Source organism: Pyricularia pennisetigena (genome assembly GCF_004337985.1).
Source record: "Pyricularia pennisetigena strain Br36 chromosome Unknown Pyricularia_pennisetigena_Br36_Scf_10, whole genome shotgun sequence".
Lineage (NCBI taxonomy): Eukaryota > Fungi > Ascomycota > Sordariomycetes > Magnaporthales > Pyriculariaceae > Pyricularia > Pyricularia pennisetigena.
This window is the reverse complement of record NW_021940922.1, coordinates 937,131-952,310: the sequence shown is the minus strand read 5'-3', so window position 1 is coordinate 952,310 and position 15,180 is coordinate 937,131. Positions and strand designations below refer to the sequence as shown.

The 15,180-nt window shown below is 38.3% G+C and overlaps 1 protein-coding gene across 1 annotated transcript; it reads right to left on the bottom strand.

Annotated features, from left to right (window-relative positions):
* Window positions 1-109: 109 nt before the first annotated feature.
* Window positions 110-742, bottom strand: PpBr36_10620 (uncharacterized protein; the record flags this gene model as incomplete). The annotated part of the gene is made up of 2 exons (XM_029897731.1): window positions 110-248; window positions 294-742. 2 exons carry the CDS (start codon window positions 740-742, stop codon window positions 110-112), a joined length of 588 nt encoding a protein of 195 aa, XP_029744083.1.
* Window positions 743-15,180: the final 14,438 nt, after the last annotated feature.

Genomic DNA, 15,180 nt, shown 5'->3' with positions numbered 1-15,180 from the left:
AAACGACGGTTGGGACTCACGACAAGTTTGCTTTGTGGCCATGGCCGTAGCGGGTATCGAGGTCGTGCACATACATGACTTTCAGCACGTCAGGATGCTCTGCAAACAGCTATACCGTATCTCCATAGACCTTGTGCCGCTGGGGAGGCATGATGCCGCCCTCTTTCCAAGTGACTTGCGTATAGTGCGGCTGGCCGACGTCGGAGCAACTGACTTTCCGGACTGGGATGGCATGTGCAATATCGCCTCTATTTATCATCTAGACATGAATGCTGAGAGATGGAGAGTCTTACTGGGTTTGTATATTGAATCTCAGCATGTTTGAAACCGTCTTTCTGGCCTTGGTATGTTGACAAAGGCTGGCTCGAGGAAGTCCCTTTGTGCACTGATTGTTGGACTGGTTCAGGAGCATAATGGGCAGTTGGACACCGGCTACATTTCGACCTTGTTCAACTCGCGGAGGAACTGGGCCATTCAGGCCTAGCACAAGCCCATTCCCCAACAACGTGGCGTTGAACCCGAGTTCTTGGTCAACCAGGCGCCATGACGCAGTCGCGTCGGGCCCGGCAGGGTCCTCGAGCACAAAGAGCCGGACGCGCCGGTAGGCCTCCCTGGGGATGGTGTAGAGACGGGCTAAGGCAGTACCCGAAACATTCAGGACAGCGTGCGCAGCGATGCGGCGTACTCGGGCACAAGGACCAGGTGCCCCCCGCGGCGTCGTGGCAGGGGGCCAGCTCGTCATTGCTCCAGGGGTTGCCCGAGGCGTCGGTTCTTGCCCAGCGGTGGAGCTTGTCGCCCACATTGGGTAGGAAGATGGCTCCCTAATTTGCAGACCAGGAGGTCTTGTTGGTTGGGTCGGACGATCCCTAGACGTCAACCTTGGCATCTCGGTTGGAAGCAATCGCGGATGTCCCGGTTGAGTGAAAGGCCGCAGGGGATGACGGCCGTCGCCACCGAGGGAACAAATGTCGGTTGCATGGTCGCTGTTGGGGCCTGGAAGGAAACAAGATCTCCTGTTCAACCAATGATGTGCTGCATCCTCCATTGAAACAGTCGGTATTGTATATATATAGATCGGCGATCCGTGACTCTAAGGTATGCCAAAAACCCACCCAGTGGGGCCCACGTCGGCCCAAACTGGTGGGACGGGCAACCGGTGGCTGGGTTGAACAAAGGCAAGCAAAGAGAGGAAAACGAGAAAAATCATCATTCTATCGCCGTATCAGACGCAAAAACATCCATGGCAAAAATTTACATGTGCACAATCCAGAACGCATTCAATATCCACCCAACCCGGCATCCGGCCCACCGTCGATCCTGAAAAAAAAGGCCCGGAGCCGCCGGAGGTAAACGACGGACCCATTAATAATTACTGGAACCAAATAAAACGTGGGCCGGAACACGAGAGCGGGCTTTTTTTTTCTCTCTCATAGTACAGCACCTGTCCAAAAATAACGCAACAATCCCAAAATCTCACCAAAAGTCTGTATTTTCACAAAGCCATAACTTTCCCAATATACGAGGCGCAAACTCGTAAATTTAAATTCGAATAGATATTTAGTAAAATAAACACACATTCAAGTTCCACTGCTATTGCTCCTATACTGAGTAATTGGTGAATTTTTGAAATAAAAATGCCAAAATTTCCAAAACCTGCATCCACTATACATCCCCTGTAACCCACTGTAACGGTATTTTTTCAACTTTTGCTCGTTTATATTCGTATTTACAACTCTAATAAACAATAAAATCTGATAATATTAGTATGCAAAAAAAGAGAGAGTTTTAAACTATATACTGATAGCTTCTTGGTATGCTAGTATTTTGAATTGATTGAATTATCTGTTGTTGAAACCCGCGAATTTTGGTGTGATTTTGGGATCGTTGCGTTACTTTTGGACAGGTGCTGTAACGGTTATTGCAGGACGTAGCCCGGACCAGAATCCACAATGACGCATTAGTGAATAACGTTGCGTACCCCCTGTTCGGCTCCCCCCTTGTTCGGCACCCAAAAATAACTGTACAGCCACGTTCACCTCTCATGTTCTTTTATAAATATCTCGACCAATTTTTCACTTTTGGATTTACTTTTTTCTGTTTTTCGTTCTCCATTTTCCAATAAAGCAATGTATCGAAGATTAGTTTACCTTTACCATTAAAAACGTTAATAATAGCGAATTAATTGCAACAAACTCCCGAGAATGGGCAATACCTAGGTCTACACTTTGAAATCGACTTAAAGGTTCTTAACCTTTATAAAAAAACACAAAACCTTTTTCAAAAGCTTTTTGCGGAATAGGAAAAACATTTAATTAATTGGGTATTTACCTATACAGCTTGAAGGTTTCCGCCAGCGTATTAAAAGTTACGCTTTTTGCCGAACAAATTTTTTAAACCGCCGGAAAGATAAAAGGTTTTAAAAAACGTTGGATAACCGGTTTTTTGGTTCGTTATCCAATTTTAAAACGCAAAAGCCCCCGTCAAATAAAAACCGCGCGGGTTAATGGGGCTATTACGGAAATAATTAAATTTTGGTGGTTTTATATTATTAACCCCGTTATTAACGATATTAAACCGGGAAATCGGTGGAATATGGACGAAACTGGTATAATGGAAGGTAAAAGGCTTAATGATTTAATATTAGGTTTTAACGGGATCCGGCCATTACAGCGAAAAAAGCCCGGAACGCGGGGTTGGACGATTATAATCGAATATATATCGGTTACGGGCGTTACTTTCCCTACCTTCGTTGTATGTAAAGGAAAAAATATAATAACAATAATTTCCAACGGATTTAAACCATTTCAATAACTGGCAATTTTATACGACCGAGAACCGGTGGACAAATAACGAAACGGTTGTCGAATGGTTGGATAAGATGTTTATTCCATATACCCAAGTTTTAACCCTTGAAAAGCAATTATTAATTTTCGGCGGGCACGGATCACACGTTACGGACGATTTTATATTTCTTTACCTCCAAAATAATATTTAACTCCTATATTTACCTTTTAATTCGTTATACGTTCTTCAAATATTGGACTTATTGGTTTTTGGGCTGTTAAAAGAGGTTTATCGAGGTTAATTTGGATTCCTTAGCCAATTTTGCTGTTTAACAGTTATTGGAAAACGAAATTTTTCTTTTGCTATAATATAACCAAATCGAAAGCATTTACAGCAAAAGATATTTAATCTGGGTGGCGTATAACGGGTTTATGGCCGGTAAATTTGGTTAAACCATTTTAAGCCCTTTTTTGTTAAAAAATAGCAACGCCAACGTTATAAAAAATAAAAATAACGGTTTATAAAGGGATAAAACACCGGAAAACCCAGCCCAAAAAATCAACGACCCGTTTTTACTTATTTGGAAAACCCCTAAAACGACGCGAAATATTCGACTATAATTGCAAAAATTTCCCCAATTTAATAAAACTAACGCTATTTTGGGTTTTTAATTTGCAAAAGTCCAAAAAAGCTTCGGAGTCAAAAATATACTTTTGGCTAACGCGCAGCAAAAAATCAGTTTATTGGAAGCACAATTGGAGGCAATACGGCCGGCGAAAAAAGGGTAATTCCGGATCCAAACGGGTTTTTCGTTAATAAACAAAATATTATTAGATTGTGTGAACATGGCTAGCGCAGGGCTAATTATATTAGCTACCCTGCATTATTTTATAACGGCTAGCACGGGCTAATTTTATTAGTCACCCTGCATCGAATAAATAAATAAATAACAAATAAAACGTATACGCGTTTATACACACAAAGCTTTATATATTACGTCTTTGTTCATAGTTTCAACAACAAAACAAATACGTCATATTTCATCTAGCTTAGTGGTATAATGCACGTACCATAATCTATATCATATATACGTTGAAGTGCGTGGGTTCGAATCCAGTTGTGGTCGCAGATTTTCTGTGCATGCATAAGCACAATAGGCCGTTAGGTTCAATAGGTCGGCAGGTCAGTCACATGAATAAGGCCAAATCATGTGACGTGACCCCGCATTCCGGACATCCGGATCGAAGATCTGCACCTACGGATACGAACACGTAATTCACAACTTAGCCTTAGATTCATCACCTTCAATACTTCATCGATTCAACGATTCAACGAATCGATTGTGCAACAACAATATATCATCTCTATTACCCGCTAGCAGACGGTTATCTGCCATTTCAACGTTCTATCAGCCTTATACGTGATCCACCTTTCCCCGCGTTCAAGATTAAGCTTATTCTGTCTCGTAACCTCCTCACAGATTGCAGGAAAATAATATAGAAAATTTGGAATTTTTAGCTGATAAAGAAGAGGTTAATGAACCGGAACAGCCTGAAAACGATTGTATTTTTGTGCGTTAATAGTTTTATATTGAAATTAGTTTATAAAGATATATATTTCGTTGTTAGATTTTCAGGGTGCCGAACAGGGGGGTGGGTACCGAACAGGAGGTACGCAACGTTAGGGGTAAAGGCTAAGTAAAATAAGATTAATCCTAACCAGACGCACGCACCAAATAATCTCGTTAGTCGCACCTGGTAAATATAGAAATAATAGCCTATAACCTTTTTTGCTGGAATTCTAATAATATTGTTACATATAGTTAAAATATACCATAAAACATGATTCAGTTATAATGGTCCAGTTCGCCAATTGAATTAACAGGATTAAATTCCTATATCCAACCGCAGTTGCAAATTAGGCTTACCCTTACAACTCCTGCGGTATTATTTCAAGCAACCCAAATCACCAAGCTTTACTAATTTTTACCTATGAAAATAAATTTTAGTTTGGTCGCCATTGATTTACTTTGCTCCACATTTTAATCGCCTCGGTTTTTCAGGATTTTTGAAACGATTTTAATAAATATTGTCGACCGATTATTAAAGTAATAAACGATAAAAGGGTTAACGCAGGCCATGAACTTAAAGCGGACGGTAAAACCACGTACTATCCAGAAAATATGAAAGGCGCCGAAGAAACAGTATTTCAACTTATTTTAAAATATATGGCAATTTTTCGCGAATTCCACAACCTTTATAATGTTTTTAACCACGATAAATTTTATAAATTTTTTAAAAGTCCCAGATACCAGGGAGAAATTGGATCGCAAATCCGCAACCTGGCAAAAATGGTGTTAAATATTAAAAGTCGGGGCCAAAAAGGCAATTTCATTCTTAGGATTTCAATGATTGGAGTTTCCGGTACAGGTAAAACCTTATTCGTTTCGAAATTGGCTGAAACTATGGAAGCCCATTTGATATGGTTTAATTTTCGTCAAATTAAGGCAAATATCGACGAATATATGCCTTTTTGGGGATACCGGTTATTCGAAGCAAACGTTAAAACCTATATACCATTATTTGATACACGGTTACTGGATTTATATCGTATATTTGGTATTGAAAATCCCTGGATTCTTATTGACGAACTCCCAGCAAATACCAGGTTTTCGAGCTCCTTAAAAAATCTTTTCGATTAAAAGCATTCGAAACTCGGCCATTCGGTCATTTTTCTGGTTTGAAACCATAATTTTATAAAATTTGATTCTGCAATGGTGGAACGATATATCATTGTTTCGTTCGGTTCGGTTTTTCGGCTTACTCAATCTAATATATAGGATAAAGCTTTTACAAACAAAATGTTGGAGCATTTTACTTTATTGCATTAATAAAAGGCAGACAAGCAGCAAAATTTCAATAATGATGTATTTAGTTGAAAGGAAATTTGTAATATAATTCCGCCAATTAATAGAGAATTGAGCAAGTTATAGTTTGAGCGGTAAAAAAAGCAAAAATGCTTTCGAAAATTGTTATTTCAGCGTATAAATCCTACGTATTGGACAAAGATATTAGGGATGGAATGCGGAATACACGGGCTGTGTTAGTATATTTTACGTGCCTCGCAATCGGTGATTATTTGATCGGAAAAAGTAAATATTTACCTAAGGAAAACTGCGTTCGCAACAAATTCGCTGAGGAATATTTGAGGGAAAAGATATTAGCGATTATCGACCAGTTAAACGAAATAGGGAAAATAAAGATAAAGCGATTGAATGCGATTCCCCAGGTAAACCCTAACCCTATAAGAAGCGATATTAATATAGGTAGCGACAGCGATAGTATCGATTTCAACGACAGCTAGGCCTTTTTTCACCTCATTTAAAACGTGTGGAATAAAACAAAGGACTGTTTCGAAAATTACCGGGGAAACAATGAAAATCCAAATCTATTATATAGTGTTACGACCAGATAGCTGGGCCGGTACCAATGAGGCCAGGCGGGGTCACACCCCTCCTAACGACATTCGACCAAAGAAGACACCGACCGACAGGAAACAGGATTATATAAGGAGTGGATCACGTGACCTTACGTAACCGCCAAAAAAGCGATATAATTAATGTATTACATATCAATTATAGCAAAACAAGTAATATACTGGTTATGGAATATATCATATATATTACGCTTAGGATAACGGACTATATAAAACACATTTATCACTATGTAAATAAATTCGATTTTAGGATTGCTTAGCAGCAATTAAATTCTAACCAATTTTAATATTTACTTAGGAACGATTATAATTTTACCCCAGTTAATAAAAATCCCAATTACCCAGTTAAAAAGCTCTATTGTTTTAACCTATTGTATTTTACCCTAAAAATAGGTTAACCAATACTTTAATCGTAATATTTTAATTATTCCTGTTCAATATTTTGCTTTTAAATGTACCGAACAGTACCGCCGAAAAGATGTTTTCCAATAAAACCACCCTTTAAATCCCCTTTACCACCAACGTTCCGGCCAACGCTAACGTTTTGCTTTAAGTAGTCGCGACGTTTTAAGCAAAAAATCGACGATTCCAGGAGCGAACGACCGAATAAATTAATCGAATTGAAAGGAATTATATTAAATATTTTTTACTATTATTTTACGAGAATATTATAAATACCTTGCAAGGGCCTTTTACAAAAACCCGGGCCTATTTTTACTTTAACGAGGGTAATTTCAATAATAACGCAAATAAGGTTATTTACGCAATTTCGCTGCTGAAGAGCATTACGTTCGCCTGTTTTGAACCAATTTTTCGAAATTATTTGAACCAAGTCAAGCAAAAAAACCGTAAAATTAAAATTAAGCGTATTTTCGACGATTATAAGAATTTCGAAGAATGCTTTAGGGAAATATTTGGTAATTTAAACGAATAACGCACGGTTAAGCGTAAATTGGTGCGTTTTACCTAAACCAAATTAGTATCCAAATATATTAGTAAGTTTCGACAAATTACCGCCAAATTACTATGGGGCCTCGAAACCCTGATGGCGCGCTTTTATACAGGATTTAAGAAAAAAGGTTAAAAACGAATTTGTCATAAAGAAACGACACGATATTTTAACCGAGTACGTAAAATTAGCAGTTAAAATCAATAACCGATTTCATAAACGAAAATTGGAACGACGCGAAGGATGTAGCGAATGGGGCCCAGCCTTGCGATAAGCCAATATAGGACGCAAAGCTTAATACCCTAAACCGCTTCGCTAATGAAATATTTCCTACGGAATATATAGCGGATTTATAAATTTTAACGCGAGATAATATAAACAATTTCGTAAAAACCCCACAAATGGTGAATGTTTTAAATATGATAAACTGGGATATATCGCCAAAGTTTATCCTAGCAACGCTCCAAATTTTTATGCCGATTTTATAATTGGATATTAAAATAATACCCCCGATTCCAGCAAATTACGGGGATTAAACGCCACCAACCATTAACCGATATAACCGGATTAATACAGCCTAATAAGCTGGACCATATATTACGACGACAATTATATAGCCCATAATAGCGCGAAAATAAATACAGGATAATACCCGTAAAGGACCAAAAGTACCCGGACCCTAATAGTAAAAGATCGCGTATTTTTAAAAGCCACACCACCAGCTAAACTAAATAGACAAAACGCCAAATTACCCGAATTCACGGAGTTAAAAACTTTAGGAAAATTATAACCAGAACCATTGGGATAAACCTACCGTATCCGAATAGTCTAACAAACCCCAGCAAACGAATCCAATAATAAATTAAAAAACGAATTTAGCAAAGAACAGGTTATACTCTCAGATTTATATAATGCAGTAAAGGACAAAAACCCCTATATAGACGGAAAGAAATTTACCGATTTATACCGAAACGACCAATGAGTGCAATTCCCCGAAATATTATTTCGAGTACAAATATAAAACGCCATAGGATTAATTAATTTAACCTTCTGAGACCACCCGGTTTTGGACATTAAATATTTCAGATATATAAAAAATTTTTGGGTAAAATGTTTTCGAAATAATTGCGGATTGCATTTTAGCAGGAAAATAGTCCACGATTTCTTTTTACGACGACGCAAAATGACAAATATCCGCGAAATATATACCATTACCGACTTACCCACTTGGGAAATTTAAATAAGATTCAATACCGAATTAGCGGTAGTTTTTAACCCCTGGAACGACTACCCTATGGTATGCTAGAATTAAAAACAATTTGTAAACATGGCTAGCGCAGGGCTAATTGTATTAACTACCCTGCATTATCTTATAACGGCTAGCACGGGCTAATTCTATTAGTCACCCTGCATCAAATAAATGAATAAATAACAAATAAAACGTATACGCGTTTATTACACATATAAAGTTTTATATATCACGTCTTTGTTCATAGTTTCAACAACAAAACAAATACGTCATATATAATCTGGCTTAGTGGTATAATACACGTACCATAATCTATATTGTTAATTATATGCGTTATTTAGCATACAATGGGTCCACTTTTGTTTGTATATAAGCCACAATGGATAGTGCCGAAATGGGGCTGTTGGGACTGTCGGATTTTCTGTTATATTTTGTGTGTTGCAGAGTTGCGATTCAAAGTGTCAGCGAGTGGGGTTTCACCCTGCACCTACGAGTCAGTTACCCTGTACCGGGTTGAAATTTTTTACTAAGTTAGCAAATAAATGCGAATCCAGAAATGGTTTGTATGGAAATAAGGGTGTTTTTTTCAACAACGCATACAAAATAATTTTTCGGAAAATCGTGTGCGGCACCGGAACCCTTTGCGGGGTGCGGACCCCCACTCCGATGTCCGAGAGTATATAAGGGAGATAAAGCAAAGTTTCCCCCACCAATAAATTAAATTTATTAAACCCAAAATTAGTAAACCATTTTAGTGAACAATTTAATGCATTTAATCGCACCCTGTAATTAGAGGTTTTTACGATATAATGAATACTACGCCGCACTTAGCTAAATATTCAAACCCCTATTAGCAACACATATTGTTAACAAGTTATAAGGCCGGAGAGGTTTTAGTTTATGTATAAAAGTGCATTTTGCATTATTGAAAGCCTGAAGTTTAGGCTTTATTTTAGTTATTGTCGCATTTTTACAGCACGTATATTGACGAAAATATCGATGTTTTTGTGCGAAATTGTTGGTTTTAGGAGCTAATTTAGCACCTGACCCCCTATATTTACAGTGGGGATCGCTAAAAATTAGCGTTCGACTCAGGCCTTTTCAGGTACTGCAGCGATCGCTTGCATTGCAAATCCAAAACTGTTGGTGTGGTTTTTGTGGATCGTGCACGCCACTGTAATTGGCTCAAATTTTTAGTAGGGTTCACGCTAGCGAATCAGGGCCAAAAACCCCTGTATTCGTTCGCTAATAGCCCACTAAATCCTAGTACGTTTAATAGGGTTTACAATAGCCCAAAAACTCATTAACGGAATTACGTTAGTGGTTCGTTACCCTGCAGGATACCCTGCAGTTTACCCTGCACCCATTTAACGAATTAAATTCGTTACGTGCACCTGGATTGGAACAAATAACAGGGCACCTATTAATTGCGGATTTCAGGGATTCTAACCCTGTATTTTGTTGGATTTTAACCATTGAAAACAGCAACAAACCCTATAATTGGGAATTACAGGCTTATACCCGTTACAAAGCAAACGGTATAGCAAATCCTAAATTAAATAAGGTATTTACCCTTGGGAGATTAGGTTAGTTGATTATAACTATAAGTTAGCGAATTGCAACTATAATTCAGGTTACCTTATAATGGAAAACAGCCCTATGTCGGGCCTTCCAGGCCAAATTCCAACAAATAGGGGGCCTAAACCCACCCCAGACGAAGTTTTGAACCGCTAAATTATAGGCCCAAAACCTGCAATTAAAAGCGTTAATTACGCAAATGGATTAATTTCAGAGGACAATTTAACATTTAATTGCCCTATTAACTTTTGAAAGCGGTAATTCCACTAATTTAAATGCTAATTTGGATGCAAAACCAATTACCGCTGCCGCACCCCGTGATCCACCTGGTAACCTAACTTTGAATGACGGAATAGGTAAAAAAAACTATCGAATGGGGTATTTTCCTTCCCCGAAAATTGTTAATTAATAGGGGTTAGCAATTACGATTTGTGGCAACAGGCGTAAATAATGCAATTTAGGGTTATAAAAGCAGCGGAATTTATTTCCAACCCTAAAATTGGTTATACCCTACCGGAACACGAGCAATTAATCTTATTATTGCTTATAAAAAACAGCCTAACCAAAAAACCTTTAAAATCCATTGTATGGTATTCCAGCCCCGTAACGGTTTTTAAAACCCTCGAAAATAATTATTCCGTTGCACCCGAAATTAGTCGAGATTCGCTATATCGGGAATTCCACGCTTTAAATTTTTCGAAATTTAAAGAATTGATACCTGAATTTAACAGCCGTTTTAATTGACTGGTAGCTAAATTAACGAATACCAACGTGCAAATTAACCCCGTAAATGTACGAAATCAATATTTTCGGGCCCTGGAGGGGATATTCCCTATTTGGACCGAACGCCAACGCAGTAACCAACGGGCTTTGCAGGCTATAAGCTAAAATTCGCAAAGATTAAATTTGCAGTACTTTATGGCGGACCTTATATCCGAAAATTCGATTTCAGGTTTTACAACGGCTAAAACAGCTAATTATAGATTTGATGGCAAAAAATTGGGTAAAAAAAACGCTAAAAAAGGCGCTAAAAAGGAAAATAATGGGCAGGAAACCACCTTCAAATTACGAAAAAAAGTAAAAACTCAAATTCGGATTCTGCTTTTGCAAAAAATACTAAATCCTCCTCCAACAAATTAACCGCTGGAACGTCCATAATTTTTATGGATTTCGAATTATTTACGGGCTCGATTCCAATTGACATTAATAAATGCGCAGCGTAAAACGCCCTGGAATAGGAGGTTAATTCCGCTATTAGCGGAATTATAGAATTACGTTCGGACTCGGATTTGGAAACCGATACCGGTAAAACGCTAAAAACCACAGGTTTTAGCAGCTAATTTTAAAGCTATAACGAAACCTGGACGCGGCGTAAAAGGGACCCTATACTTTGGAAGCTAGGTTACCCTATCCTGTAAGATACAGGTAATACGTACCATATCTTTGCAAATAAGCAATTTTTTACCGATTATACCCCCGGTTTTACAGTCGAAATCGGTACAGGATGTGGCCCTGATAGGCCTGTAGGCACCGGAACTGTGAAATTACAAGTCTGTTACGGCCAAAAAACTAAGGAATTTAGAAAGGTTACGTTGAATAACGTTCTATACATCCCCTCGTTTGGAATAAATATCGTTAATAACCTTATACATTATAATACAGGGGGCGTATTATTAAAAGATACCCTGTACGATAAGGATCGCAAGGCGTGGGGACGATGAAATACCGCTAAATATTCGCTTTGTTTAAAGGTTAAAAGGTGCGATATCCTTGTTCGAAATAACGTTATTTCGAATTACGCATGTGTAATAGATGAACATAGCACCGTTTTTAGCATGGCCTTAAAAGGAGTTATAAGGGTTACGCAACCCCGTTGGAAGTAAAATTAGTAATGTAGACCCTGAAGGGGATTATAGAATTTGCACCGATTCGGAACCGGAAGAAAATACGGTAGCGGAAAAGCTAAATCCCGAACAAAATACGGAAATAGCCGTAAATTTACCTTTAACGCAGAACCTTAGCGGTAAAAACCCTGAAAATCCACGTGAAATTGGGCCCAGTAGGCCCGGTATACCGTTAGGTGACCCATTTATGCAGTTTAATACAGAAGGGACTATTTCCGAAAAAAGGGGGTTTCCCATACAAGAAATCCGTTGTTAAAACCTCCTTTATTATCGGATTTAAAGCAGGCCCCTGTGAATTACCTCCTTTTAAGGTTAAAACGAACTACGGACGGTTGGTTAACCCTTTAAGGAAATGGAATTATAGGTAAGTATAACGAAATCCAGGCCTAAAAAACCCTGTTATAACACAGGCGTTTGGGGCATATAGGGTTTTTATTGCTACAAAAAACCGCTAAAATTACAAAACATCTACCTAATTCCGACAACATTAAGGCAATTACCTAAACTATTTGCGTTAAAGCCATTTCTGTTAGCCGTACAAATAAAGTCGCATTCCTTACACCTTTTAATATTTTCGATTTTATAAAGGGTGATATAATGACCTTTAAGCTTAATCTTCACAATGAAAAGCCCGTATTTTAGTTATTAATGGACCGAAAATTACGTTTTTGGTGGTCGATCCCATTACGAAATAAAACCGGACCTACGGTTTTAGTGGTTATGGAAGGCTTTTTAAAGTTTTAAAAGCTACGTACGGGCGCTACCCCCTAAATTTTCACTTCGATGGTGGGTATAAGGTTAATATAGATTTTCAAAATCGGTTTGAAAGCAAAGGTGTTAATTTTAGCATTTTAAACCCCTATAACCACAGCCAAAACGGATTAACGGAACGGTCCGTTAGGCCTATTTTGGATAGGTTTCGGTTTACCATTATAGCGGCGGGTTTACCATTATATTTATAGTATTATTTACTACCTACAGTGGTTGATTTAGTTAACCGTACAGCGGTAACTAATAGGGATTTAGCACCTTGCGAGGAATTTTATTCCGAATTCCAACCTGGACTACCGCACAAACCCAGTTTGGGACATTTTTGGGTTATTGGTACTGTATATTAGGCTATTATACCGTTGGAAAAACGCCAAAAATTCAATAAATTGGTTCCCCGCACCGAAACGGTGAGATTTTCAACCCATTTATTAAATTCTACAGCGTTGGTTAACGCAACCCGCTAAACGGGCCGTATACAAAATCTCGACCGTAAAAATAATAAAGTGTATAACCGCTGAAAATTTGGTTATTCCAAGGGAAACGCTACAAATTTTAAAGGGGGAAGATACAGATTTGAAGAGGGATTTTAATTCTAAATTTGAAAACGAAATTAACAGCTTTTAGCGGATAATTATCCCTTAAAAAGCCTTAATAATATAGGGTATTCACCACCTGTTAGAGGGCAATTACCACCCGTTACAGGGTATCTAAACGCGGAAAGTACAATGCCCGCCAGGTTTGTTTAACCTATTATTCGCCCCCCAAAACTTATAACGGTAACGGTACCTAATCCAGTATTTAAAACAACGGAAGTTCCGGTGTTTTTAGCACTTAAAATATAAAGTATGGAATTGAATTCGCAGTTCGAAAACCCAAATATAATAAATATAGATTACGTGCATTATTATTGTTTTTCAGCTAAAAAGAAAATAAAGAAAAGGCCCATTGAAGACGGTGAACGAAATAGCTACCAACAGGTTTTAAATAACCCTGAAAATGCTAAATGGTTAACTGTTCCAACGTTTGAATTCGACCAGATTATTGTTGCAAAAACCTTCCGTTTTGTCCCTAAAATTTGTTAACAATATGGGTTGCTAACAGGGGTTTAGGCATTAGCCTAGGTGCGGCGTGGTGCTAGTTGCGTTGTAAAAGCCTGTAATTACAGGGTTTAAATGCACTAAATTATTCACTAAACTTGGGATTAATAGATTTAATTCATTGGTGGGGGAGACTTTGCTTTGTCTCCCTTACATACTCTCCGACATCGAAGTGGGGGTCCGCACCCCGCAAAGGGTTCCGGTGCCGCACACGATTTTCTGAAAAATTATTTTGTATGCGTTGTTGAAAAAACACCCTCATTTCCATATAAACCATTTCTGGGTTCGCACTAATTTGCTGATTTGGTGAAAATTTCAACCCGGTGCAGGGTAGCTGATTCGTAAGTGCAGGGTGGGTATTAGACCTGGTACAGGGTGAAACCCCACTCGCTAACTTTAAATCGCAACTCCTGCAACACACAAAATATAACAGAAAATCCGACAGCCCCAATAACCCCACTTCGGCACTATCTATTGTGGCTTATATATAAATAAAAGTGGACCTATTACATGCTAAATAACGCATATAATTAACACCCCCTCTCTTTTGCTACTACTGACATAAAGTCAGAAAAAAAAGTACATAAAAATAAAACCCCCAAAAAAGAGATCCCCCTTGTGTCCCAACCCGACTTGAACTGCCGATATGAGCCCCCTGGATGACTAAGCCCTCTGTACCGACCTGTAACCCCCGAAATGGACGAACCCCCGAATTGGAAAAAACCCCCAGAATTGTAATAACCCCCGGATTCGAACCCCCGACTTGCATAATATTGACCCACGGAATTAACTACTAAACCAGATAGCTAAACTGGCTATTCGTTGGTAACAGTCCAAGTTCGGCATATTATATAGGGTATTTCGAATGTGTAAATCGCCCAAAACACGAGCTTTTTCACTTTTAATTCAACTTTTGGTATAAGGTCGGTATAAATTGCTTATTAATCAACTTACACAGGGTAAATTTGGGTAATACGGCCGGTATTGGGCTAACAAAAATCCAATATTGGCAAATAAAGGAAATGTAATGGGTAATTGGCTGACGAACTAATTAAATAATGCCCTAAAAATTCAGTAAGTAAAAACTAAGCTTTTAGGGGTTTAAACCCTATAAACTTTAAAAAGACCTTATAAACTGGAAGCGTTAGGGGTTTTGTTAGGCCATCAGCGGGTATTTGTTTGGATTCCAGGTATTTTAAGGTCACTAATCCTTTTGTAACTAATTCCCGTACGTAATGAAATTTTAATAACGTATTTTTAATACGTTGGTGGTGCGTAGGGTTATATGCGTTAGTTATAAAGCTTGTGTTATCTCCAAATATTGCAATAAAGCCTTTTAAAGGTAGTCCAATT